Here is a 26,066-nt window from a genome sequence, read left to right as displayed (position 1 = left end):
TTTTCCCTCTAATAAAGAAAGAGACATCATCTAATAAATCTTGCAGATTTTTAATTTATATAGCATGGACAAGAATTACAAGAAAAATATGCACCAAAAAATTGAGGAAAAAAAATTCTAGATATAAATTTAATTCTCCATGTTACTCAAAATGTGAAAATTGGAATTAGTTACATTTCAATTCCGAGCTATGCTTCATTGCACCAAACAAGAAAGGGGTAAAATACACATAACATAATGTGAAGAGGCAACACAACTACACAAGAGATTAACACAATGGTCTGTTCAAGTTTGCATAACTTCCTGAAAAGTAGTACCTTTTCATGGATTTAAACACATACACAAACACAAATAATTATTAATTCAATTTAACAACACTACCTAATTATTTTCTATATCTTAGTCCATATTTTTCAGTTGTTTTAAGAACAACCCATTTTGTGTAACCTCCAATTATCACGTAAAAGAACCTTTTCCCATATGATATATAGAAGTTCAAGACTTCCAAATCAACAACAACAAATACCTTAACATTCCCACATATCCAAATAAAAAAAACAAGATACAAGCCAAAGATTCAGTTGGTAAGAACACATCACAAAATGAAGATGCAAAAATTCAAGTTTCTTCATACTCTTCTACTATTGATTTTCTATGCCAAACACACCATAGCAGAAAACAACATAGAACAATCCAAAAAAACATACATAGTCCACATGGAGAAGTCCACCATGCCAGCAAGTTTCAATGATCACCACAATTGGTTTGAATCATCATTGCAATCAGTATCAGAATCAGCAGAGATGCTATACACCTACAAGCATGTAGTCCATGGCTTCTCAACAAGGCTAACTAACCAAGAAGCCGAGGCGCTCTCGAAGCAACCAGGAATCCTTTCGCTAATACCGGAGCGCAAATACGAGCTTCACACAACAAGAACACCATACTTCCTTGGATTGGATCTAACTCTTGCTAGTTTGGATAGATTTAGCACCCATTTACCTGCTTCTGTGGCAGAGAGTGAGGTAATTATTGGAGTATTAGACAGTGGTATATGGCCTGAACATGAGAGCTTAGATGACACTGGATTTGGCCCAATACCAAGTAGATGGAAAGGTGAATGTGAATCTGGAAAGAACTTCAATTCATCACACTGTAACAGGAAACTTATTGGTGCAAGGTTTTTCCACAAAGGGTATGAATCTATGATACCTTACTTGTGTATACATTAAATAAATTTGAGCTTACATGGAACATTATTTATCAAACAACTAAGTTTATCATCTTTAACAAACTTGTGTTGAACATTGATATCATTGCAACATAGGCATGAACAAGTTAGTGGGCCTATCAATGAAGAGAAGGAATCTAAGTCACCAAGGGATGAAGAAGGCCATGGAACTCACACCTTAACTACAGCAGCAGGTTCCATAGTTTCCGGAGCGAGCTTCTTCGGCTTAGCTCCGGGGACAGCCAGAGGAATGTCAACACAAGCCCGTGTAGCATCTTACAAGGTATGCTGGAAAAGAGGTTGTTACTCCTCCGACATAGCCGCCGCCATCGACAAGGCCATTGAAGACGGCGTCGATATCCTCTCCATGTCCCTTGGCTCCAAACTAGACGAATACTACCAAGATCTTATCGCAATTGGTGCTTTCAGAGCCACCTCCCATGGAATTCTTGTTTCCATTTCAGCCGGAAATAGCGGCCCGTTTCCGGGAAACATATCCAACGTGGCAGCATGGATGACAACTGTCGGTGCTGGTACCATAGACCGTGATTTTCCGGCGTACGTCAGCCTTGGAAATGGGATGACATACACCGGATCATCACTCTACATGGAAGTGTCGAGTAAGTTACTGGACACTCCCCTGCCACTAGTTTATGCCGGGAATGTGAGCAATTCAACGCTGGAAAACCGCTGCGAAACAAACACACTGATTCCTTCTAGAGTGTCCGGGAAGATTGTGCTATGCAAGAGAGGAGGAAGTGGAAGATTCAAGAAGGGATTAGAAGTGAAGAGAGCTGGTGGAATTGGAATGCTTGTAGGGAACGGTGAAGAACATGGAGAGGAGTTAGTTGCTGATGCACACCTTGTTCCTGCAGCATTGTTAGGGAAGAAAGCGAGTGATGCCATAAGAGATTATATTTTGTCTTGTTCGAATGCCACGGCTACGCTTTCCTTTGGAGGCACTCAGCTACAGGTTCAGCCTTCTCCGGTGGTGGCTGCTTTCAGCTCCAGAGGACCCAATCCTCTCTCGCCCAAGATACTTAAACCGGATTTAATCGGACCGGGAGTTAACATCCTTGCTGGATGGACCGGAGCTTCTGGACCCACTGGTTTGGAAGAAGACAGTAGGCGCACCACCTTCAACATTATGTCCGGTAAGTGTGTTTATACTCAAACTTCATTCAGAATTTATTGTTTTTGAGTTCATCATTAAGTGATGACCAAAAAATTATAAATTCTGGTAACTCTTATTTCTCTTTCATAAATAATATAACAAAAACTTATTACTTATAACAGGAACAAGAAAAAGATAGAGAATAGTATGAATAAATAAAAATATGTATTATATTTCTTTTGTTGATTAATGATTATAAAGGATGTATATATATAGAAAGAAAAATGCATAGCTCATCAAATTCATATGACAACTATCAAATAAAAAAAATAAGTCACACATTTTGGAACAAAAGAAAAAAAAGCATGAGCAACAAGAAATAAAAAAATATAAAAAAATAACAGAAAAAAATTATTTATTATGAATATTAAATTTGGACTTGAATTTTTTTTATATTGTTGTTATGTTAAACTGATAGAGGTTGGTTCAATAACTTATAATCAACACAATCAATTTGATTCACATTCATGAAAATTTTGATTACTTTAACGTTAAAAGTGTGATTATTTTGTTACCAAAAGTTTGATTATTTTAATGTTAAAAAATTAAAGTAAAACATATGCACAAATAACTAATAGATAATTTAGTGATTAATTTTTTATATTTATAAAATATCTTTTTGTTTGATTAATTTTTGGAATTTATAAAATATCTTTTTGTTTATGTCTAATATTAAAATTAATTGTGGTCCTTTTTTTATAGTTTGAGAATTAGATTGAACGAATAAATTTGACTAAGTTAACCAAAATTATTTTCCAAATTAGTCTGATTTTGAACAAAAATCAATTGTGAATGAATTAGCCAAAGACAAAAATACCCGTCAAAACATTCATAAATCAGTCAAATTGTTTCAATTTTTAGCAGTTAATTTATTTAAAATAATAAAATACACAAAAATTAAAAATAATATATTCATTTATGTTAAATTTTGAAGTTTCTAATTTTAGTTCTAATAGTTGAAGAGTGAATTCGATTTTGAGAATTTGCATTGTGATGCTAGTAAAGTTTGATGGTGAGCAACAGGTACATCAATGTCATGCCCTCATATAAGCGGTTTAGCGGCCATCCTTAAGGCAGCACACCCAGAATGGAGCCCTGCCGCAATAAGGTCTGCCCTTATGACAACATCATACACAACATACACAAATGGATACCCTATTATGGACATTGCCACACAACAACCAGCTACACCCTTTGACTTTGGTGCCGGACACGTGGATCCACTCCTAGCCCTTGATCCTGGCCTTATCTATGATGCAGATATACATGACTACCTCAACTTCCTCTGTGCCTCAAACTATAACTCTTCTCAAATTAAGGTTCTTGCTAGAACAGACTTTACTTGTGTCCCAAGCATGACCTACAGGGTTGAAGATCTCAACTACCCTTCTTTTGCTGTTCCTTTTGAAACACCCAATAATAGTGTCCAATACTCAAGGACATTGACCAATGTGGGTGCCCTAGGAACATATAAAGCTTCAGTGTCGTTCCAGTCAGACACATTAGTGGAAATTGTGGTTGAACCTGAAACACTTACCTTCACTGAATTGTTTGAGAAGAAGAACTACACTGTGACATTCACATCTTCTAATTCAGTAGCTCTAGGCACAAATAGCTTTGCTTATCTGAAATGGTCAGATGGACAGCACAAGGTTGTTAGTCCGATTGCATTTAGTTGGATATGATTATCAATGAATGAATGAATATTGAAGTTTCTAACTCTTTAGATTAATTTAAAGGTAGAAATGCGCGTACTGTTGTTTTTATGTAGTATTGATAGTTGAAAATCGTTAAATAATAATTTAACCAAATATATTAAATTATTTAATGATTCTCAACTATTAACCTTACTTAAAAATTAAAGGGCTTGCATTAGTTGAGTACCACTCTTTGTAATGCTTGCTTCGTTGTTGATCCAACGGAGAGGATAATGTAACATCTTTTTAAGTTATAACATTAGCTTTGAAATGTTTATCATATCTTATGCCTCAAATGACATGAAAATTAATCTAACTTGATGAAAATCTTGTATAATCAATGTATCTATAGTCATGTTCATAATTAATAACTTAACGTTGCAAGAAAATACATCAATAAACAAGTCAGCCTACCAGGGATGACAATGTCACCAAGGCCAAGCATTGAAAATGGCCGGGTAGAATCTGCTGTGGGGGACAAAAGCTGAAAAATAATTGGAATGATCAATATTAGGAAGATATTGTATAAGGTATATTATTTAACTTCATATAAAGGAGGAGAAAATAAACTCAATTCACTCAGATAAGACTTTAACCTTTATCGGAGCATCAAATGATTTAGCAACGCTAACCATCACTGGAGTGAAGAAAACCCAGAAAATGTCATATACAAATAGTCCAGTCTGCACAACACACTAATAGAAATGATACACACATCAACTAACAGGAAACACTAAAAAAAAAAAAGTGTAGTAGAAACTTTGTTTAAATACTAGTCTCGGTATAAAAGATTGGAAATCAACAAAGACAAGATATTAAAAAATGAGGAATTGCTTCTCCAAAGCTTTTTTTTTCTTTTCAGAAAAAAAGAAGAGCTTATCTAAAATTTCTCAAATGAAGAACACAATTTTTATTTATTTTATCATTTATTAATTTTAAAACACAAATATAAATACAGAATTATCTTAATTTAAATTTAAATAAAATATAATATGAAATATAAATTCAAATTTTTAGTTCAAACTACTAAAAGAGTCATTAAACAGACATGGCTTCCTCTGGTCTTGCAAACGTGTCAAAAGTCAAAATAAAAACTACTAACATCCAGTTAAACTTGAATGAAAAATTGAAAACCAACTTGGAAACAACAAAAAGACGAGAGAACAAAAAAAGGGAAATAAAAGAAAATCCGTTTCTTTTCTTTACGTGGGAAAAAAAAAAACAGTTAAGTGATAGAAAAATGCTTGGGTTGAAAAATCAGTTAAAACCTTACACAAGAAAAATTTTCAAATCAAAATTAAAATCATATCTAACATTCAATTAAGAATTAAAACTGTGTGTATCCACTATCCAGTTAAACTAGAACGAAAACAAATTTGGAAAGATAATTATTTTGAAACAGTATCTTATCATATCATATCATATCTTAAATTAAACTTATACAGGTTTAAATTAATCAAAATCTTCCGTAATTGATTTTTAAAAACAGAAAGTATTAATTCTATCATAGCTTAAACTCTAAATAAAGCACATCCTATAAATTCTGATTCATGAGTCTCACATTCTTGTGAAAAAAAGTCTAACCTGTTTTTGGAAAGTGTTTCTAGTGTCATGGTTGCCAAGATGAGAAGCAAGAAAACTTTGAAGGAGTTGTTGAAGCTGGATTTGAAAACAATAGAAGCTATGGCTCCGAATCCATTCCGCCTTACAAGAATTGACGTCGTAGTGTCCCTGCAAGACCCGGAGTACTGCAAAGTGAACCGGGCAGCAATTAAGGCAAACAAGAGTCTCTACTGCGAAGAGGACCGTGCGGTACTCAAGAGATTCTCCAAAGCGTTGAAGCTGCACCACTCTCTTGGAAAGGAACGCATGAAGGAGAATAAAGGCAAGAGAAAGCTGAATAAGAAGAATGCTGCATCATCGCCTTCAACAGAATCCACATTGGCATCTACATCGGCATCATCAGGATCCACATTGGCATTGACATCGCCTTCAACAGAATCCACATTGACATCGCCTTCAACATCCACATTGGCATTTACATCGCCTTCAACAGGATCCACATTGGCATCTACATCAACAACAAAGAGTGATATTCCAGAGCTTCCGGAAATTTTCAAGGCGATTATCGCTTCACTGAAAGGAGTTGATGTAACTTTTGTGATGCAAAGGAAGTTAACAAAGACAGACTTGGAGCCTAATAACAGCCGGTTAGCGATGCCGGAGAAGCAGATAAACGAGGAGTGCAAGTTCTTGGCACACAAAGACGCAGCGATTATGAGGGCTCTTGAGGCTCGGGATGGGAAGGGGCGGCTGATTGGGATGAAAGTAGGGCTCATAGAACCGTCAGGTGAAGTGTGCCATGATGATCAGGTTCTGAAGAAGTGGAATATGACCTCTGCATCAACTTATAATCTAGCGAGTTCTTCTTGGTGCGACATTGCTAGGAGGAATCATCTCAAGAAAGATCATCTTCTCAACATTTGGTGCTTCAATGATGCCGCCAATAAGTTTTATTTTCTTCTCCATCATGTAGGCTCTGAACCTTTCGAGTCTTGCAATCAAATCAAGACTTAGCGTTAGTTTTAGGGTTTAAAAAGGGGAAGGGTAACAAAATTGAGGAAACCTAAATGCTTGGCTTACCGGGAATCCTTGTTTTGCAGAAACAACACTCCTACGAAGGAAACCCTTTTTCTGAAGCTGCTGTTGTTACCTTCAAAAGAAGCATGAACTTCAGTCCCGAAGAATGGGGTGCGATTCCTCACGCTCATTATCGTTTTTCTGTTCTCATAAAAAAAAGTTCGTCTTCTTAGTCCCTTGATTCGATTCAGAATTTGCAAGAGCAGATTGTTCTCTGTTGCGTGAATTTCAATGAATGAAACCAATTTTATTTTTTTTGGCACGAAATGGAAAATTTAGGAAATTGGGGTTTCAATTTGTGCAAAAGGGATAATAAGTGTATAAGGTGAAAGAATTTGTGGGACTCATTTGTATTTTTTATTTTTAATAAAGTTTAGAGGAATATATATATATATATATATATAATATTTGGTGGCTAAGTTTAGAGGAATATTTAGTTGCTTGTGGCAGTTGGATTAATAAAAAGAGAAAAAAAAAATTTTAAACTTTTAACTGTATGATTGTTGAGGAGACTTAGCTTACCTTCTCATTAAATATAAGGTTTTTTCATTAGCCATAACATAATATGGTTAAACTCTGAATTAAAAAAAAAATAGTTTAATTGAATAAAGTGGTGCATAGAAAATAAAGAACAAACAAAACTTTTTTTTCTTTTATAAAATAAAAAAATTATTATTTCCTTAAACAAGATTTTTGGACTTTAATTCTCTAAATACGATTTTTTTTATATTTAAGCAAGTTTGTCGGACTCGACAAACTCTATAAAAACTCTATAAATTTTATAGAGTTCGCTTAACCCCGGCAAACTCTCTTTTAAGTTTGTTAAAATCCGTATTTTAATCCATTATCATCCTCTCTAAATAGTATATAGATCTACAAACAGTATATAAAAATACACAAAAAATTTACTGACAACAAACATGATTTCTTCAAAAAAAATTTAATTATAAATCAAATATGGCTTCTTCAAGAAATTTTTTAATTATAAATTAAAAAAATAAGCCATATTTAACAAATACAACCATTGTTATCGTATCTAAAAATACATAGGTACACCGAAACGAGCCATATTTAACAAAAAATTTTAAATTATAAATTAAAAAATAACTATTACACAAGTACTTTTTGTGTATTCTTATATACTGTTTGTAGATTTATATACTATTTGGAGATGATGATAATGAATTAAAATGCGGATTTCAAATTTTAGAGTTCACGGGACCTTAAATGCCAAAAACAAAAAATTGTACTTGGGGAATTAAAAATTTAAAATCTAAAAATCTTGTTGAAAGAAATAATAATTTTTGTTTATTTTATAAGTAAAAAAAATTCACAAACAAAAATACTTAGCGATTTTTTGTTCCAAGTTGTTTTTAATTTTTAGATCATTATAATATTGTGAGTTTGTTTGTTTTGTTTATTGAAAGAAAAAAATTTTTAACTAAGAAATGAAAAATAATAATAGTTTAAAAATTTATTATAATGGTTAAATTTTATCAAAAATATCTGAATGTGTGATATTTATGAGTAATAATTTATGTATGTTTGTTATTTTTCTTATAGTATCGTTAGAAGCATTTAAGAGTTTTATTGATCAAAATATAGATTCTCATACAACAAAGAGTATGACAAGTATTTTATATAGGCAACTTATATTAATTAAAGTCTAAAAATCTTGTTGAGCGAAATAATAATTTTTTTTTATTTTATAAATAAAAAAAATTCACTAACAAAAATACTTAGCGATTTTTTGTTCCAAGTTGTTTTTAATTTTTAGATCATTATAATATTGTGAGTTTGTTTGTTTTGTTTATTGAAAGAAAAATTTTTTTAACTAAGAAATGAAAAATAATAATAGTTTAAAAATTTATTATAATAGTTAAATTTTATCAGAAATATATGAATGTGTGATATTTATGAGTAATAATTCATGTATGTTTGTTGTTTTTCTTATAGTATCCTTAGAAGTATTTAAGAGTTTTATTAATCAAAATATAGATTCTCATACAACAAAGAGTATGACAAGTATTTTATATAGACAACTTATATTAATTAAAATGAGACCTGCGCAATGCGTGGACGGTAAATTAATAATAGTATATAATAAATATTAAAAATGGTTATGTTTTGTATAATTAAATTAAATATGTGTAAATTAAAGTTAAATTTGAAATGTGTTTTGTTTAAAATAATTTATAATACAAAAGATTTGGATGTTGGAGTTGTACAAAGTGACATTTTTATTTGGTATTTGATTTTTACATTTGTTTTAGTTGATGGATTTAGTCTTTTTATATGACGCTCGTCCTCCTTTTTCTTTATTGGTTATTGTTATAATTGTTGTTTTTTTCTTAGGGTTTAGGGTTTATGAATTGTTGAGTTGTATGCACTTTCTATTATGTTGTTTGTTTCATTTTGCATGTATGCTTTTTCTTTTAAAAATGTGTCTTGAATTTGTATGGTTTTCTTTCTTTTTAATCTTTTGATGTAATTTTCCAATGACATCTATAATAAAAAGAACAAAAATGTGTAGATTTTTTTTAATAAATTATTTTTAATAAGAATAATTAAAATAATATAAAATTAAATTACCTGTTAGTATTTTTTTTACCCACTCTATCAGACAATGTCTCAAGTGATGCAAATTTAAAATAATCTTAAAAAATGTTCAAAATTGGATCTTTAATTTCTTTCACAGTTGTGAGTAAAAAATTTACTTTCATTATATCTTTAATTGGTCTATACAGATCATTTGAATCTTCTATTTTTAAATTTTTTTTATAATATAGACTTTTTCTTCTTGTAACAAATGTTTGCATTTGTTTATCATATTTCTCTTCACAACTATATGAAGATGTGTTCCCTGCAGTGTTAGCAAATCATAGTTAATAATTAGTTAAAAAAGAACAATGAATAGCATATTAAAAAAAGTATAATTTTAATGATATTAAAATACAATTATATATAAAGTATTATAAAATTTTGTTTTGTTCCTTTTCATCTAATATAATAATTTCTAAGTAAAGAGACTCTTTTTCATTTGTGGGTGTTAATGTTTTCCATAGATGAACAACGTGAACTTTGATAAACCAATTGTTTTTTTGTTTGGTGATATTGTCCAAAGAATGATACTCCATCGAGTAAGTTTGAGATGTTGTATAGTTAAGAAATAAATTTTTCCTGCTAAATTTGATGTCATTTGAAGAAATAGTAATTAAAAACTTATATAAGTAGTTGAAATAGTATGAAATTTGAATATTTGTAACGTAAAATTTATTATGATTATTAATATTATTATTACATTTGTAATATGAATTTTATTATATTTAATGAGTTATTTATAAAAATTAATAAATTAATTTTAAAGTTATAAATTTATTGTGTTGTTTATAACGATGAAATATAATAAATATGGATATAAATTACAAAGTTATAAATTTTGTTATAAATTTTTGTATATTTTATTTTTTTGCTGATTTAAAAATAATAATTAATTTAATAAAAATTGAGCGATTAATTTTAATATTTTATTAAATAAATGATGTTGCGGATATTACATTAATAAAAAGAAAAATATATTTTTAGAAGTAATGTGCAGAGTAGTACTTTGTTGACCATAATCCTTACGCGCTCGGTTTTAAATGCCTCCACAGCTTCGTCTTTTACAATGACAAAATCTCGTTGACTGAACTTACCATAAACAAAACATGACAAAAATAAGAACAATTCAACTAATTAATTAACATTTTTCCCTATGCGATTTGCGCTTTGACTAATGTAGTGTCGTCAGTTATATTTGAATTTAGTATGGCATTCATGCTTTGACTTTTGTTTACATTAATGGTGTGTTTGTTTGAGGTGAAAATGGGAGGAAAGAAAAGGAAGGAAAAGAAATTGGAAGGAAAATAGTTATTTTTCTTTGTTTGGTTGAGGAGAGAAATGGGAGAGGAAGGAAAATGAATGGAAAAATATTGGTGGAACCCACCAATTTTCTTTCCCTCCAACATGGAGAGAAAATGGAGAGAAAACTATTTATCTCTTTCTACTTCTAATATTACCCCTTTACTTTTTTCAATATATTTTATAATATAAGGGTAAAATTGTCTTTTTATACCATTTCTTTCCTTCTTATTTTCCTTTCATCCAAACACATTTAAAGAAAATAAAAATCCACTCAATTTATTTTCTTTCCTCTCTATTTATTTCCTTCCAACCAAACATAGCCTGATAGGCAATGAAAAAAATCTCTTTTTTTTCCCTACTTTGTTAAAGATATCTTAATATAAAGATAATATTACAAATTGTTAAATAATTAGTTATATTTGATTGGATATATTTGATTGAATATATTTAATTAAATTATTTAATAATTTATACTATTATTTTTGTGTTTTTTTTTTCATAAAAGTAGATAAGTAGTCATTTTTTTTTACGTATGAAAAAATTGAAATAAAACTAAAAAAAAATATTTGGAAGTGATATTTTAGGAGATAAATATTAAGTTAAATAAGATAATTTTATATTTTTTTTTTGAAAAATAAAATGGTTTAACTATTATATATCCTAAAAATACATGTAATTATTCTATATTTATCAAAATAAAATATTTAAAATTTTTTATTCATAATAATCTTAACTTGTGCTAATAGAGCACAGCTAAACCCAAAGTAAAATACTTATCATATTAATTATGACACATTTATTGTTTTTCGCATATTTAGAAATATAAAAAAAAAACATTAATAAGCATATTTATTAATCCGATATTTATTTAAACAGATAAATGAACTAACAATTCTTAACCCAAATTAGTTTATAATTAGTACCCAGGTAACATACATAAAAAAAATTGATAAATGATAAAGTCCTCATCTCTTTGTTAAACTCTCAAATAACAAAAGAAAAAATATATAATTTTCTTCCATTTAATAACTTTACTTATTGCTCTTCAAACTCATTCTTATTAATTTGATATATTTTATTGGTGAAAAACCACCTTAGTTCTCTTCTCTTCTAAAATTCAATAAATTATTTTTGATATTTTTAAAAGGTGAAACTCATGTGTAGTCGACTTCATGTAAAGTTTATCTAACGACTCTCAATTATCAACTTCACGTGAAGTCGACTGTATATAATTTTCACCTTTTTAAAAATGTATATAATATTACTTATGATAAGTTGTTAACTTAGTAGCTATGCTTATTTATTGAACTCTTTTCTTTCCTTTTTCTAAATTTTCACAAAAGATATTATATTGAACTCTCTAAAATACAGTAACAATAATATCATTAAATTTATTGTGACTTGCTTACAATGGTTGGTGTCATAATTTATCTAATATTAAAATAGTAAATACCATATAATTTTAAATATAGAATATATTAATATATAGTTTCACCAAAGAAGAAATATCTTGTCTCTTGTATAAAACAAGTGTGTAGTGAATCAAAAATTCTAAATTGTTTTGGAAAAAAAATGTATCAAACTATGAATGTACCAAACAAAAGAAAGAACCAAAACTCTATGAATTACGCTTAGGACCGGCTTCTTTCTCGTGAATCTAAATTCTAAACTAATCAGAAATGTTCTCACGGATCCATAATTTTTTATTACGTCCTTCTATTTATATTGACGACCCATTTTCATTATCTTCTCTTTGTTCATCAACCAACACCGATTTTCTCAGTTGTTAGGGTTTATAAAATAATTATTTTTGTTCCCAATTTCTATTCATTTTCATTTTCGTTATTGTGTTTCATAATTTCTAAATTTCGAGACGACCCATTTCTATTCATGACGTCCAATTTTGACCGGTGGGAGAAAGATCCTTTCTTTGAAGCTGCCGAAGAAGTTCAGGAATCTGCAGACAGGTACTCCTAATTTGCATGTTATTCATCACCTTCGTGATGTTCTTCTAATTTGCTTTTGTTATTATTAATCATTGTGGTATTCTTCTCTGTAATTTGTAGCTAGTAATTTGGTTTTAGATAGAGATTTAGGGGAAATTTGTGATTTTTGTTTAACGTTGTTCTCTAATATTGGATGTTGAATTCAAAAACCTGTTTTGAAGCTCATGGTAATTTTTTGTTGTTGATTTGTTTATCATTGTGGTTTTTGTTTTGAAGGTTGGAATCTGCATATAGGACATGGATTCGTTCCACAAAAGATGATTCCAGCGTGTGGAACTCTGATGAGCTTCGTAGAGATCTAAATACTGCTCTTGGCACTGCTAAATGGCAGGTAATTGATTTTTTGTGTTTGGAATAACTCATTTTGTTTTCTGTGCAGCAATTTGGGAGGGAAAATAGAAATAGAAAAATTAAAAACTGTGTTTTGTATGTCATCTTGAGATTGTTGTTACATGCTTACATGTTATGTGGGCACTATGCAGTTAGATGAATTCAATCGGGCAGTTAAGTCGAGCTATAGCAGAAACTCAATTGAGGATACAAGAAATAGGCACCGTGATTTTGTTGCTGCCATTGATGAGAAGATCACAAAAGTTGAGTATTCATTATATGAATCTGACCAATCGGATGGTGAGGCACCTCGGCCTTGGGCGCGTTTGGATGAAGGAGAACAAGATGAACTTGCATTATTTCTTTCGGGAATGCCAGCGACCGGAAATCCGCGAATAGTTGATACCGATTCAGTCAGTAATTGTTCAAAGAATGCACACGCTTTGTCTGGGTTGGGTGAAGCAAAGGAAGATAGATTAAATGCGCATCGTAGGGCAGCTAGTGCTAGTGCTGATATTGGTTCTTGGAAAATTGCAGTTTCTGATGATGCACAGCAATGGAGTTCGTCCAGTGGTTCCTCCGGTCCTATGCCTAAGGTAGCAAGTTTATCGGCATTTCTTAGTTCGATGGGATCCGTACCTGTGTTGAAGTGGCCTAGGAATGGTTATAGAAAGCTGAATCATAAAGAACCCGATAGTGCGCTACTTCCAATGACCGAATTGAAAAAGGTTTGTTCTTAACCTGATCTTGCTGTTTTGCTGATATGGAAACATACTTCAGTAGCACTTTTATTAAAGAAAGAAAATTTATACATTGGTTGGTTTACTAATACTCCTAATTCCTTCTTTATCTAATTGAAAAAGGGCAACAAGGCATCCTTCGAAAAAAGTAAGAGTTGTCTTGAAAGTTCTGATGAATCTTATGACAAGCAACTTTATGGATGGTATGGTGCTATTCAGAGACAGATTCGAAGATCTCAATACCAAATGCGATACAGTCAACCAGTTCGAATAACAGTTTCCGTTGTTGTTCTCCTTTGCTTGATTGGTAAGTTCCACATTCATATAGACACAAGTGTACTTGCATGTCCTCCAATTTCTTAGTGATAAAAAGCTTCTTACAACTTTGGAATTTAAGTAATTTGATAATTGAATGGCCTTCTTGCTTATATGTTGGGTTTACTATATAATTGATTCCTTAGTTGGAAAAGGTTGCACATGTTGCCATCACTTCCTGCTTATTCTTTCCCTCTTTTGTTGAGTTGACTTTGTTGCTCATTATTGGGGAGTTTCCAAATATCATATAGTAAACCATGCTCATGAGAATTTGAATTTGAATAACTTGTTACTTTTTAGCACCATGTTTGTTCAGCATCTCTTACTAATTACTGCAGACTCTCTTCGTTTCTTCATCTGTCACTATACCAATTACCATAGACTCTCTTGGTATTTTGTATGTAATGTAGCTTACACTTATCGTTATCTCTGCAGTTTTAATTGCGAATCGCGCAATGTAGAAGGAAGAAGGCTTAGACGCACGTGATGATAATTGATATCAGTTTGTAGCTGGCAAGAGCATGAGGAATGACAAGCTTTTGCTTCAACCTAATTTAACATTTCAAATGCTTTGGGACTTAATATTTATAGCCAACCATAGCATTTGCTCAGTTATTCATTTGTTGCTAAAAAGTTCTCCTTTTCTTCTTTTTTTTTTCCCCTTCCTATTTTAAAATTGTTCATCAAGAGCTATCTCTTGTAGTGGTATCACAAGTCATAAGATGCATGAGATGGAGATGAAAGAGGGAATGGACATGTTAGATGTGATATATACTACTGTACCTTCTTGATGAGCTTTGGTTTTGTATCGAATCCTTTTGTAACATGTACATATTCAAGATGATGTTTTATTATTCTTTTCACTCAATTTTAAATTTTGTATTAATCAAGAACTCTTTGCAAAATTAGCATCTAGAGCTAACATATAAATCCAGCATTGAAAGCAAGAGTTTTCAAATTATATGAGGTTGATCACAAAATTACATCTCTTCATATTTTACAAGAGAAAAATGATAGAACCAATATTCATTGTCATGTTAGGTGCATGTTTTTGTTAATAGAACAGAACCATAAACTTTAAACTCTCCTCAGATTCAGTGAGCATTTCAATGCATTCACCGGGGTAGAAACATTTGAACCAACATGTATCTCCTATAATTCTTAATATTTGCAGCAAAAAAAAGGGAGAAAAAACTATGATAGGCACCATTAATGGGTACTTTTATATAAATAAAAAATTTTTATTTCTAAAAACACAAAGAGCATTATTTATCAAGATATTTTTTATGGATAATACATGCAGTTCGTCTAATAGTTTTTCAGTTATGTACTCTGTTTTTCGGATAAGCGATCTGGTCATGCACTCTGTTTTTCAGTTATGTTTATTTGGTTTTGAAAATTAAAATATTAATCATAATTATATGAGTATAATAAAATAAATACATTTATTTTTATTAAATTAAATTAAATCATTAATTTAAATTATATCTATTTGATTTTTTGAATAATTAATTAGATTTGATAAGTAGATGGATAGATAGATTTGAGAATGAAATATTTAGTTGACTTTTAAAACTAAAAAAAAATTATGGAGATCATAATAGACATAAATACTATAAAACAAAGGCAAAGATTCTAAAATTAAATTATCTCTATTTCATAATTGTTTTTAATTTTTAACTAACAAAATCTCATAATTCTAAGAGAGTCCAAATTATACGAGGTTGATCACAAAAACGCATCTTTTAATATTTTAAAGCGAAAAATGATAGAAACAATATTCATTGGCACGTTAGGTGCTTGTTTTTGTTTATGGAACCAACCATAAACCTTAAACTCTCCTAAGATTCAATGAGCATTTCAATAAAATCACCGTGCAGAATAATTTAAACCAATATGTATCTCCTAGAATTCTTAATACTTGTAGAAAAAAATAAGGAAAAAAATGATAGGCACAATTAATGGATATTTTTTATATAAATAAAAAATTATTATTTAATTTTTTTTGGATAATACATACAATTAGTATTTTCAGTAGAAACATGAAATATTTTTACAGAGCCAAAAATAAAAGTAGATTTTTTTATTTTAAAGTCAATATTTTTTTTAAAAAAATAATAGAATGACTTATTGAAAAATGAAAAGAAGAAGTCATGTATTTCTATTTCTTTAAAAAGTTATAAATTAACTTTTTGGGAAGTTAAAACGAACTCTGCTCATCCGTTATTGAAAATTAAAATACTAGTCATAATTAATCATATGGATATAGCAAAATGAGTACATTTATTTTTATTAAATTAAATTAAATTATTAATTTAAATTATACCTATTTAAATTTTTAGATAATCAAACTAGACTAGATATTTGGTTGACTTTTAAAATTTAAAAGAAATTATAGAGATCATAGTAGACATAAATACCATGAAACAGAAGCAAAGATTCTAAAATTAAATGATCTCTATTTTATAACCTTTTTTATTAATAAAATCTGGGTTTAAAACTGTCATAAGATATATAAGATATATTTCACTTTTTATTTGGGTTTGAAAATTAAAATTGGTTCAAAACTTTCATAAGATAGAGATATATCAAGATTTTTGAATTTAGTTTTTAGTTTAAATTAATTCTACTAACACTGTCTTTATATCTTCTATTATATATGCAAATCAAATATTATCTTTCCATTAATAAAATAAATGCGTAACTAAGGGAAACATAGTAATAATTATTCAAACAAGTCACAAGGTATAAGAAAACATAGTAATAATTAATGAACACAAAGCTGAGTTGAGAATCCTAAAACAGAGCCAAAAGAACTAGTCAACTGCAGGTATGCAAAAAATTTGTATATTCATAAATAAAATTATTTGATCACTGTATGCATGTAACTTTTGATGTTGATTTAAGAATAAGAAAAATCAATCCAAGATGAATGATTTACAATGAAAGAAGCTAGAGGTCTTGGGAGCAGGTTCTTATGGCACTATTTATCTTGACGTTCTTGTTGATGAACAAATACGGTTTCATAACTTTATTGTTGTGAAGAGCTCTATTCCCAAATTGACATTCTCACTGAAGTAAGAGGAACATATTTTTAAATCAGTTTGGAAAAGTAAAAGCGGTGGTTGCCAAGAAATCATTCAATGCTTTGGAACTGAGACTACAGTAGAGTATGAACGTTGCTTTTATAATTTTTTTTGGAGTATGCTCCTCACGGTTCTTTGGCTGACTTGATCCACAAGAAACCTCTTCCTGAGGTCGAGGTGAGTGTTTATGCACGCATGATTGTTAAAGGGCTTTCGCATATTCATCGCAAAGAAATCGTCGACTGTGACCTCAAGCCGGAGAACATTCTTGTGTTTCCTTCATTCCCAACCACAAATCGGACCATGCTATTTCTTAAGCAAAATTTTAAAATCAAATAACTCGCATAGTCGATTTATGTACTCTGAGTTTTTCAATTTTCTAACACTCTCTGATTTGTGTACTCTAAATTTTTTCCACTTTTTAAACAAAAATCAGAGGATCCGATTTGTGTACTCTCATAATTTTAAAAAACATAAAAAATTACCATGTTAATGTATATCACTCGTTTTGTTTCCATATCAAAATTTTTTAGCCAAAAAAAGTGCCAAAAATTATATGAATGTAATTGAACCCCCCTGGGAGCCCAAAAGGAAAAAAAATCTTGTAAATATGTGTGTCTATTCTTCATGGTAGTAAGTATAAAATAACTTACAACAGCACTATTCATACTTTAAATATTTTTATATTCTTATAAAAATATGATTGTTATTAACTAATTGTGTATTTAATTAGCAAAATAAAAGGAATACATATTGGTTGTTAATATATGTTTACTCTAAGGAACTTAGATGCAAATAAACAACACCATGATCGTGAAGCAAGATTAGTTAACATGAAAGGATATTACCACTTAGCTTATATCCTTTTACACTCAAAACAGGTAATAACATTATTGAAATTTGAAGCATTGAATCCTAGCCTCTTTTATATTTTGTCCCTTCGTATTTCCCAATTTACCCTCTTTGTCTGCCTTCCTCCAGCTTCTCCGATGTTGAATCCTAGCCTTGCATTGGAAATCATGGAGTTCGTGGGCACCAAGGTCAGGAAAACTCCTTTGCATGCCAGATCTGCCTATTCTCCGCCTCATAGATCTATTCGAGCATGGTGGCGATGACCATCGCTAGTGTTGATTCCTCGGCGCCTGAGTAACCGCTATTCAGTGCTAGTTCAGCCGCTTCGGGTGAGTTGTTTCTTTTCCCCTTTTATATTTAGTTGTAAAAAAGATTTTGGTCTATTCATTGAGCTCGTGTATTGTGTTGTCTTTATTTCATCAATTGGAAGATGTGATTGCATTTAACTTTTGCTCTTTCCAGTGTTCTTAGTCTCTATCTAACCATCATAAGATTTGTTGTATTAGGATATTTTTCTTGATTATTATCAATTTGCCATGCGATAATTTCAGATCCATTTGAAGGCATCAGAGAGTAATGCCAAGAGTTATTGCCACTTAGCTCTGGTTTTCTGCTTCCACATTGTTTCTTTCTTTCCAATTATGTGCCCTTAGTTTACTCTCTTTACTAATATATTTAGAGAAGCCAATTTTAAACCTAGTGTAGAGAAAAAATTTATATAGTTGAGAATTTTCATCATGTTCCAATTAAGAAGGTGGCTGATTGTTTTATCGTGTTTGTAGGTAGGAATGGTGTTCTATCTTGTATGTGATTTTGTTGCCATGCTTAATTACTTAATACATTATGAAATGAAATTAATATTTGAAGAATTTTGGATTATGATGTAGAATATGTAAAGGAGAGACAGATCAATGAAAAGCACAAATAATATAAGTCATGTCCATCTATTGATTCATTGAAGTTGGGTCTCACTTTTTGCTTTGAATTATTCTTAGTTTCTTACTGGTATTAGATATGAAGTACAAAGTTTGTTTCTTCTTGTTGCTTTGCATCACTATATTTCTTTCTCACCTTTGCATAATTTTTTTTTGCATGGCAGTGCACAGATCTTTAACGATTGAGCTCATATTCGTTAGTGCATGATTCCAGCCTCCCAGGAGACATTGAAGGTCTTCACTTACAATGTTTAGCTCTAGCTAGTGAAGTTGCATAGGAGGTTGAAAGCTATTAACAGCCAATCCTCTAATTGAGCACACGATGAAGTGTTAATTCTAATTTGCGTTGTTGAATTCCTTTGCTCTATCTTATATGTATGGATGTTGAATTTATTTCATATATATAAAAGAAAATATTTTTTTACTGTCAAATTTGATGTAACGCTAATAAAATGTAGAATATCATTTTTTTTATTGGAATCTTCATAGTTAGCCACGGTTAAAACCATGGCAAATTTGTTGTGGCCAATAATTTTTTCTGTTTCATAGTGGGATTTAGCTGCGATTAAAAGCTCTGGCTAATTTTTGTTATGTTGTGGCTAAGTTAAGGTCTCCACAGTTCTTAAAATTGTAGTTAAAAGCCAAAAAACCGTGGTAAATCATAAATGCAACACCTGGAATGGCCACAGTAAAAGCAAGTGAGTCCAAATTATACGAGGTTGATCACAAACGCATCTCTTCATATTTTAGAGCGAAAAATGATAGAACCAATATTCATTGGAACGTTAGGTGCTTGTTTTTTGTTTATGGAACCCAACCATAAACCTTAAACTCTCCTCAGATTCAATGAGCATTTCAATGCAATCACCGCCATGAAACATTTAAACCAATATGTATCTCCTACGATTCTTAATACTTGCAGAAAAAAATGATAGGCACAATTAATGTATATTTTTTATATAAATAATTTTTTTATAAATATATTTTTTTTGGATACTGCATACAATTCGTCTAATAAGTAAGCGAGCTGAGCTAATTTGTTCAGTGACCAGACTCTGCTCTTCAATTATTAGAAATTAAAATACTAGTCATAATTAATCATAAATTATGACAAGCAAAATGAGTACATTTATTTTTATTAAATTAAATTAAATAATTAATTTAAATTATATCTATTTAAATTTTTGGATAATCAAATTAGACTAGATAAATAGATGGATAGAAAGATGATTTTGTTAGTAAAAAATGTTATGAAATAGAGATAAAGATATATTTCACTTTTTATTCGGATTTTAAAATTAAAGTTAGTTCAAAACTGTTATAGGATAAAGATATTTCAAGATTTCTAAATTTGTTTTCTGGTTTAAATTATTCCTACTGACACTGTCTTTATTATCTTTCCGCCAAGAAATCTACTCGTTCAAGTGATACAAGTAAACAATATAAATAGCACAAAGCTATAACGAACTTGGTAATAATTAATCGAACACAAAGCTGAGTTGAGAATTCTAAAAAAGAGCCAAAAGAACTAACCACTGCAGGTATGTAAAAAATTTGTATATTCATAAATAAAATTATTTTATCACTATATGCATTATATGCATGTAACCTTTGATGCTGATTCAGGAGTAAGAAAAATCAATTCAAGATGAGTGATTTACAATGGAAGAAGGTGGAGGTCTTGGGAGCAGGTTCTTATGGCACTGTTTATCTTGGCATTCTTGTTGATGAACAAAAACGGTTTCATAGCTTCATTGCTGTGAAGAGCTCTATTCCCAAACTGGCATTCTCACTGAAGAAAGAGGAACAGATTTTTAAATCAGTTTGGGAAGGTGAAAGCAGTGGTTGCCAAGAAATCATTCAATGCTTTGGAACTGAAACCACAGTAGAGCATGGACGTTGCTTTTACAATCTTTTCTTGGAATATGCTCCTCACGGTTCTTTGGCTGACTTGATCCACACGAAACCTCTTCCCGAGACCGAGGTGAGTGTCTATGCACGCATGATTGTTAAAGAGCTTTCGCATATTCATCGCAAAGGAATCGTCCACTGTGACCTCAAGCCGGAGAACATTCTTGTGTTTCCTTCATTGGATAAAGAGATTGCAAACTATCAATTGAAGATTGCGGATTTTGGATTATCGAAAACCAAAGAGGAGGAAGCAGATGTTGAGTTGTGGAAGTCCAAGCCGAGAGGTACGCCATTATACTTGTCACCGGAAGCGTTTTCTGGTCATATTGATGCTCCGATGGATATATGGGCACTTGGTTGCATAGTGATTGAAATGCTCACTGGATTGCCTGCCTGGGGTGAGAGCCCTTTGCTTATTGAGGAGTTGAGGTATTTGGTTGAGCATCATGAACTATCACCCAAGAAGCCGCAGGGAATCGGTTTTTTCTGTCATGATTTTCTGGATAAGTGCTTCATGAAGGATCCTAGCAAGAGATGGACTGCTGACAGGCTTCTTGATCATCCTTTCCTTTATATCACATTGTTTCATTCATATTATCTTGCAACTTGGCTATGATTGTTTTTCTTAATTAGTTTCATTGCAACTTTATTTATGGTTTATGTAATTAGAGCTATTCTGATGACATTGTAAGATTGAATGGTTTGGTTTATTGTGTCCCCTTTCAAGGGCATGATGGCTATGCCGTAGGGTTTTTTGGGTCTGTTGATACATAATGAATTATGAATTGTACAAAGTATTGATACAAAATGAGTCTGTTGCTTAACATTTATGATTTGTAAGATTTAATAAACTATTTTAATAACAATAGTTATGTTTGCTATTTGTGCTTCGAATGTTATGGGTTCTTTCAATTTTCTTTTTCTTTCTTTCTTTTATAATCTTGCTTTCAGTATATGATCAAATAATTTAATTAGCAACGACCAACAACCCCAACACTCCCTCGCGATTCCCGAGGACGACCTCGGCGTTAAGCGCGTGAGGGACCTCAAGAAGCGGAAGCGCGAGGAGCCTGTTGCTTCGGGGACTCTCAGGATCTGGAATCCTGAGTTCGTTGAAGAAGAAGATGAGGAAGGCGAGGGTGTGGTTGAGAAGAGGGTTTGGGAGTGGAGGAAGAGGTTGGTGGAGAAGATGAACGGGATTGAGCTGAATCTTGAAGGGGTTAAGTTCAAGCTTGATGTTGCTGTTCCCGATTCGGATGATTTTGAGGCAATGAAGAAAGATTGGGAACAGTTTTTTGCGTTTGATACTCGAGGTTTGTCTCTGCGTTCATTCTTCTTATTTTTTGTGTAAACCATGAAATTAGTAGTAATGTAAAGTGGTAATGACTATAAATTTGTCTATAAGGTCCTTGAAATCTTCAAAAATGAGTAAAAGTGGTCAAGTTTAATCAATGTAGCTGATCCCAGCTAGTGAGAAAGGCTTAGTAGCTTTTGTTATGGTAGTCAAATTGGTCAAGGATGAAATTGAAGACGATTATCAACTTCAGGGAGTGGTTTGGCCTTTGATCGTTCACTCATGTTCTTATTACTAAGTGCTTAAAGGCTTGCTTCTTGATTTGTAGTACATCGAATTAGAGTCTCTTCGCAGATTAAGGACTAAAGTTGATGCCTAATATACATTAGAATTTAGAAGATTGACTTAGTGTTTATTTTAAACTTTGAAGGATGAGATTGATGCTCAATGATTTTGTTTCTTTGACCTTTTTAAGCAGTACAATGAACCTTCTTAATTTGGTGTACTTATTGTTAAATGTTGTTATATTCCACCTTATATTGATACTTATATGAGAATTATCATATTTCACCTTACTATGGGTGTACATAATTTTCTTGTTCTGTAACTTACATTTAATAGAAATCTTAATGTTGCTGAGGACGATGATCCAGGTAAGGATGCAAATGAAGACATCGGAGACCTGGTTTCAGGCCTTTACTTGTAAGATTGTGGTTCAGTTTGAAAAATATAGAGACTTCCATGATGCATTGAGAGTTCTATGTGGTCGCTCATTGCAAAAGGTATTGTCTTGTTTCTGACTTATGTTTGGTAACTCCACTGTGAAATAAGCATAGTTTCTTACTACACTGCAATTCACATCTTTATTGTCATTTGTCACTATTTCTGTTTTGGATGTCTATAGTAAGATGATCAGTTCATTTTACTGTCAATGACTGTGGTCAGAAGTGTTATGGCAATTGCTTAAACTGGAAGTATAAAGCCGCCTCACACTGGCATCAATTCGTGAATTATACATGATGGAAATTGGAAACTTAGATATGTTTATGTGATGAGTGACAGTAGAATTTCTTGTTTATTGACAGCAAGGATCGCGATTAAAGGCTGATTATGAAGTTAGCTGGGATAGAGATGGATTTTTTCGGAACACAAGAAATCAAACACAAGAAAAGACCAACAGAGTGTCAACAATGGCAGCAGATCATTACAAAAGTGAAGCTCCTAGACGCCATACCCCTTATGCTCGCCACAGCCAGAGAATGTGCGACCAAGGAGATTCCGGGTTAGATTTTGATATCTCAAATGACTCTTATGATTGTCCCTAGTTTACACTCGGATTTTTTTTTATTGGTTTAAATATGGACATTTAAATTGACATATGATTATTGCAATTCAAATAGGTATGCATTTCAGTTGTCTATGTGTTGTTGAGTGTCTTATTAAGCATAAGCAAAGCCAAATGTTAAATCAACGTTTAGATAATTGACATTCTCACATATTTGAACTGAAATAATCACATGTTAATTTCAATATCCAATTGCTATGTAGATTTCACTTATCCAAGTATATGATATTAAGGATAGATATACTACTAGTAAAAGTAAAAAGTTAATCCAACATTTACAGAATTGAATTCCACATAATTTTGACTGTCTAAAATTGATCAAAGGTTGCCAATTTTGACTACCAAGTCCCTTTATGTTATGCAGGAATAAGGACTCATGGATCCAAGCCTAAACTGAGAATTTTCTAGTAAATGATTCCATGCATTTTCTAGCGACTATGACTAAGACCATTTTGGGTCACTAAGGCTCATAGTCTTTTGAGATGTCAATTGTACTCACACTAATCATAGTTCAATTGTCATAATTATTATTTGTATATGTTTTTGCCTTTTGGATATTCTTGTTTTTAGTTTTTAAACACCAATCAAAGATATATTATCTTTTGTCACTCCTGTCTTGTAGCGGATAAAAATTAAAAAGGTGATAGAAATAAATTACGAAATGCGTTGAAGTTGCCTCACAAGTTTTCTTTCTAGTGTAATAATGGATTAAGAAATGTGTTAAAATTTCTTCCTTGTATAAGATATTCTCATTTTAACTACTTTTGTCAACATAAAACTTAATTTAAATGTCGTAACAAAAATTGCACTTATTTGTTATTGTTCACTAGTAGAAATTCTAGATATTTATTTCATGCTCTTAAAAAATTATTGACAACTAATTCAATTTGTTTATAAAATTTAGGGAATATATATTCTAAAAACACATGTTAAAATTCTCAATTAAAATATTTTTATAAAAAACATACATAATTCAAATATTTAATATACTAGTATTTTTACTCGTAATAATATTACAGGAATATAAATTTTTTAAAATTATAGTCTACTTTATTCTAACAGTATAGATTATGCGTGATATAAAAGATTTATAAAATCAAACTACTCTTAAAAAAAATTGTAGGTTGACAAAAGTCTCTAATTAAAAAGACCAAGGTATTAGTAGATAAAAATCAAATAATAAGAGTTTTAGTTATTATTTTTATATGAAAGAGTCTAATTTTTTATTAATAATTAATTTTAACATTCATTATCTAAAATTTAAAATAATTTAACGTATATACTTTTACATTTAATTAAGTGTTAACTGTTAAGTCTATTGCACAGATAGAAATAAATAATTTTTATATTCTCTCCAAATTATATGTAATAAATATTTGAAAGAAGAGAAATAAAAATATAGATTAAAAAGATAAGCGGTAAAAATTTAAAACTAAATAAAAAACTATGTATATAATAACAATAGTAATAATAATAATATTTTTTATTTAAATTATATTATTTTGTTAATTTTGTTTTCTGTAGAAGAGAAAAATAGAAAAAATTGAGAATGAGAGAAAAGAGAGAGAAAGATAAAGATGAAGAATGAGAGTGAGAGTGGGAGTTTGTTAATTTTGGAAGAAATTTTTTTAATTGTAAAAAAAATCAAATGACATGTTTTAATTAGTCAAATTATTAATATAAAATATAAATTATATATATAGAGTAAAAATAGTACAGAGAAATAAAAAAATGAAGAGAGGTAGATGAGAGAATTTAGGAAGGGAGTTTATTAATTTAAAAAAAAATATTTTCTCTCAATTTTAATAAGACGTGTCATGTGACACATTTGATTATTAAATTAGATAGTATTATATGATACATAATATAAGTATATTTCAATTTTAATTTTAATGCAATTAAAGAATGTCGTATTGCACATTTTGATTGTCAAATAAGTAATTAGTCATTAATATTGATAATGACATATGAAATAGATAGAGTGGTTGAAGAAATGAGAGAAATAGAAAAAGGAAGAGAGAGGAGAGGAGAACTCTTTAATTTTGGAGGAAAATATTTGATTCCAATTGCAACGAGGGGATGACATGTGGTACATTTTGTTTGTAAAATTAGTAAAGAGAAGAGAAAAATTCTTTAATTTTGGGGGAAAATATTTAATTTCAATTACAATGAGCGAGTGATATATGACACATTTTGGTTGTAAAATTAATAAAGAGGAGAGGAGAATTATCTAATTTTTGAGGGAAAGATTTAATTTAAATTGTAATGAGAAAGTGACATGTGACATATTTTGGTTGTAAAATTAGTAAGGAGGAGAAAAAAATTCTTTAATTTTAATTATAATGAGAAAGTGATATGTGGCATATTTTGGTTGTAAAATTAATAAAGAAGACAGGAGAATTCTTTAATTTATAACAGTGTTAACACTTACAAATCTAAATTGAAATATTTTTTTTGGGTGGACTGATATATATTTTTTTGTTGGATTATGATAAGAATAATTGTTTATTGAATGTGTAAGAATTAATTATTGAAATTATTTTTTATGTATGTAAGAGAATTATATATATATATATATTTGTGTATTGAAATATTATTAAAAGTAAT

General features: G+C 30.5%; 3 protein-coding genes across 3 annotated transcripts; all 3 read left to right on the top strand.

Annotated features, from left to right (window-relative positions):
- The first annotated feature begins 602 nt into the window (after positions 1-602).
- On the top strand, positions 603-4,177 carry LOC107495690 (subtilisin-like protease SBT1.7). Its single transcript, XM_021125538.2, has 3 exons — positions 603-1,195; positions 1,328-2,385; positions 3,429-4,177. Exons 1-3 carry the CDS (start codon positions 603-605, stop codon positions 4,088-4,090), a joined length of 2,313 nt encoding a protein of 770 aa, XP_020981197.1. The 3' UTR covers positions 4,091-4,177.
- Positions 4,178-12,236: 8,059 nt separating this feature from the next.
- LOC107495870 (uncharacterized) lies at positions 12,237-14,895 on the top strand. Its single transcript, XM_016117078.3, has 5 exons — positions 12,237-12,612; positions 12,868-12,982; positions 13,134-13,709; positions 13,845-14,028; positions 14,472-14,895. Exons 1-5 carry the CDS (start codon positions 12,536-12,538, stop codon positions 14,495-14,497), a joined length of 978 nt encoding a protein of 325 aa, XP_015972564.1. The 5' UTR covers positions 12,237-12,535; the 3' UTR covers positions 14,498-14,895.
- A 5,662-nt stretch (positions 14,896-20,557) lies between these two features.
- Positions 20,558-22,493, top strand: LOC110272894 (mitogen-activated protein kinase kinase kinase 20-like). Its single transcript, XM_052263157.1, has 4 exons — positions 20,558-21,402; positions 21,796-22,133; positions 22,288-22,373; positions 22,443-22,493. The coding sequence occupies exons 1-4, from the start codon at positions 20,558-20,560 to the stop codon at positions 22,491-22,493; spliced, it is 1,320 nt and encodes a 439-aa protein (XP_052119117.1).
- The last annotated feature ends 3,573 nt before the right edge of the window (positions 22,494-26,066 follow it).

This window comes from Arachis duranensis, chromosome 6 (assembly GCF_000817695.3).
Source record: "Arachis duranensis cultivar V14167 chromosome 6, aradu.V14167.gnm2.J7QH, whole genome shotgun sequence".
Lineage (NCBI taxonomy): Eukaryota > Viridiplantae > Streptophyta > Magnoliopsida > Fabales > Fabaceae > Arachis > Arachis duranensis.
Note: the sequence above shows the minus strand (reverse complement) of the source record. Positions and strands in the feature narration are given on the sequence as shown.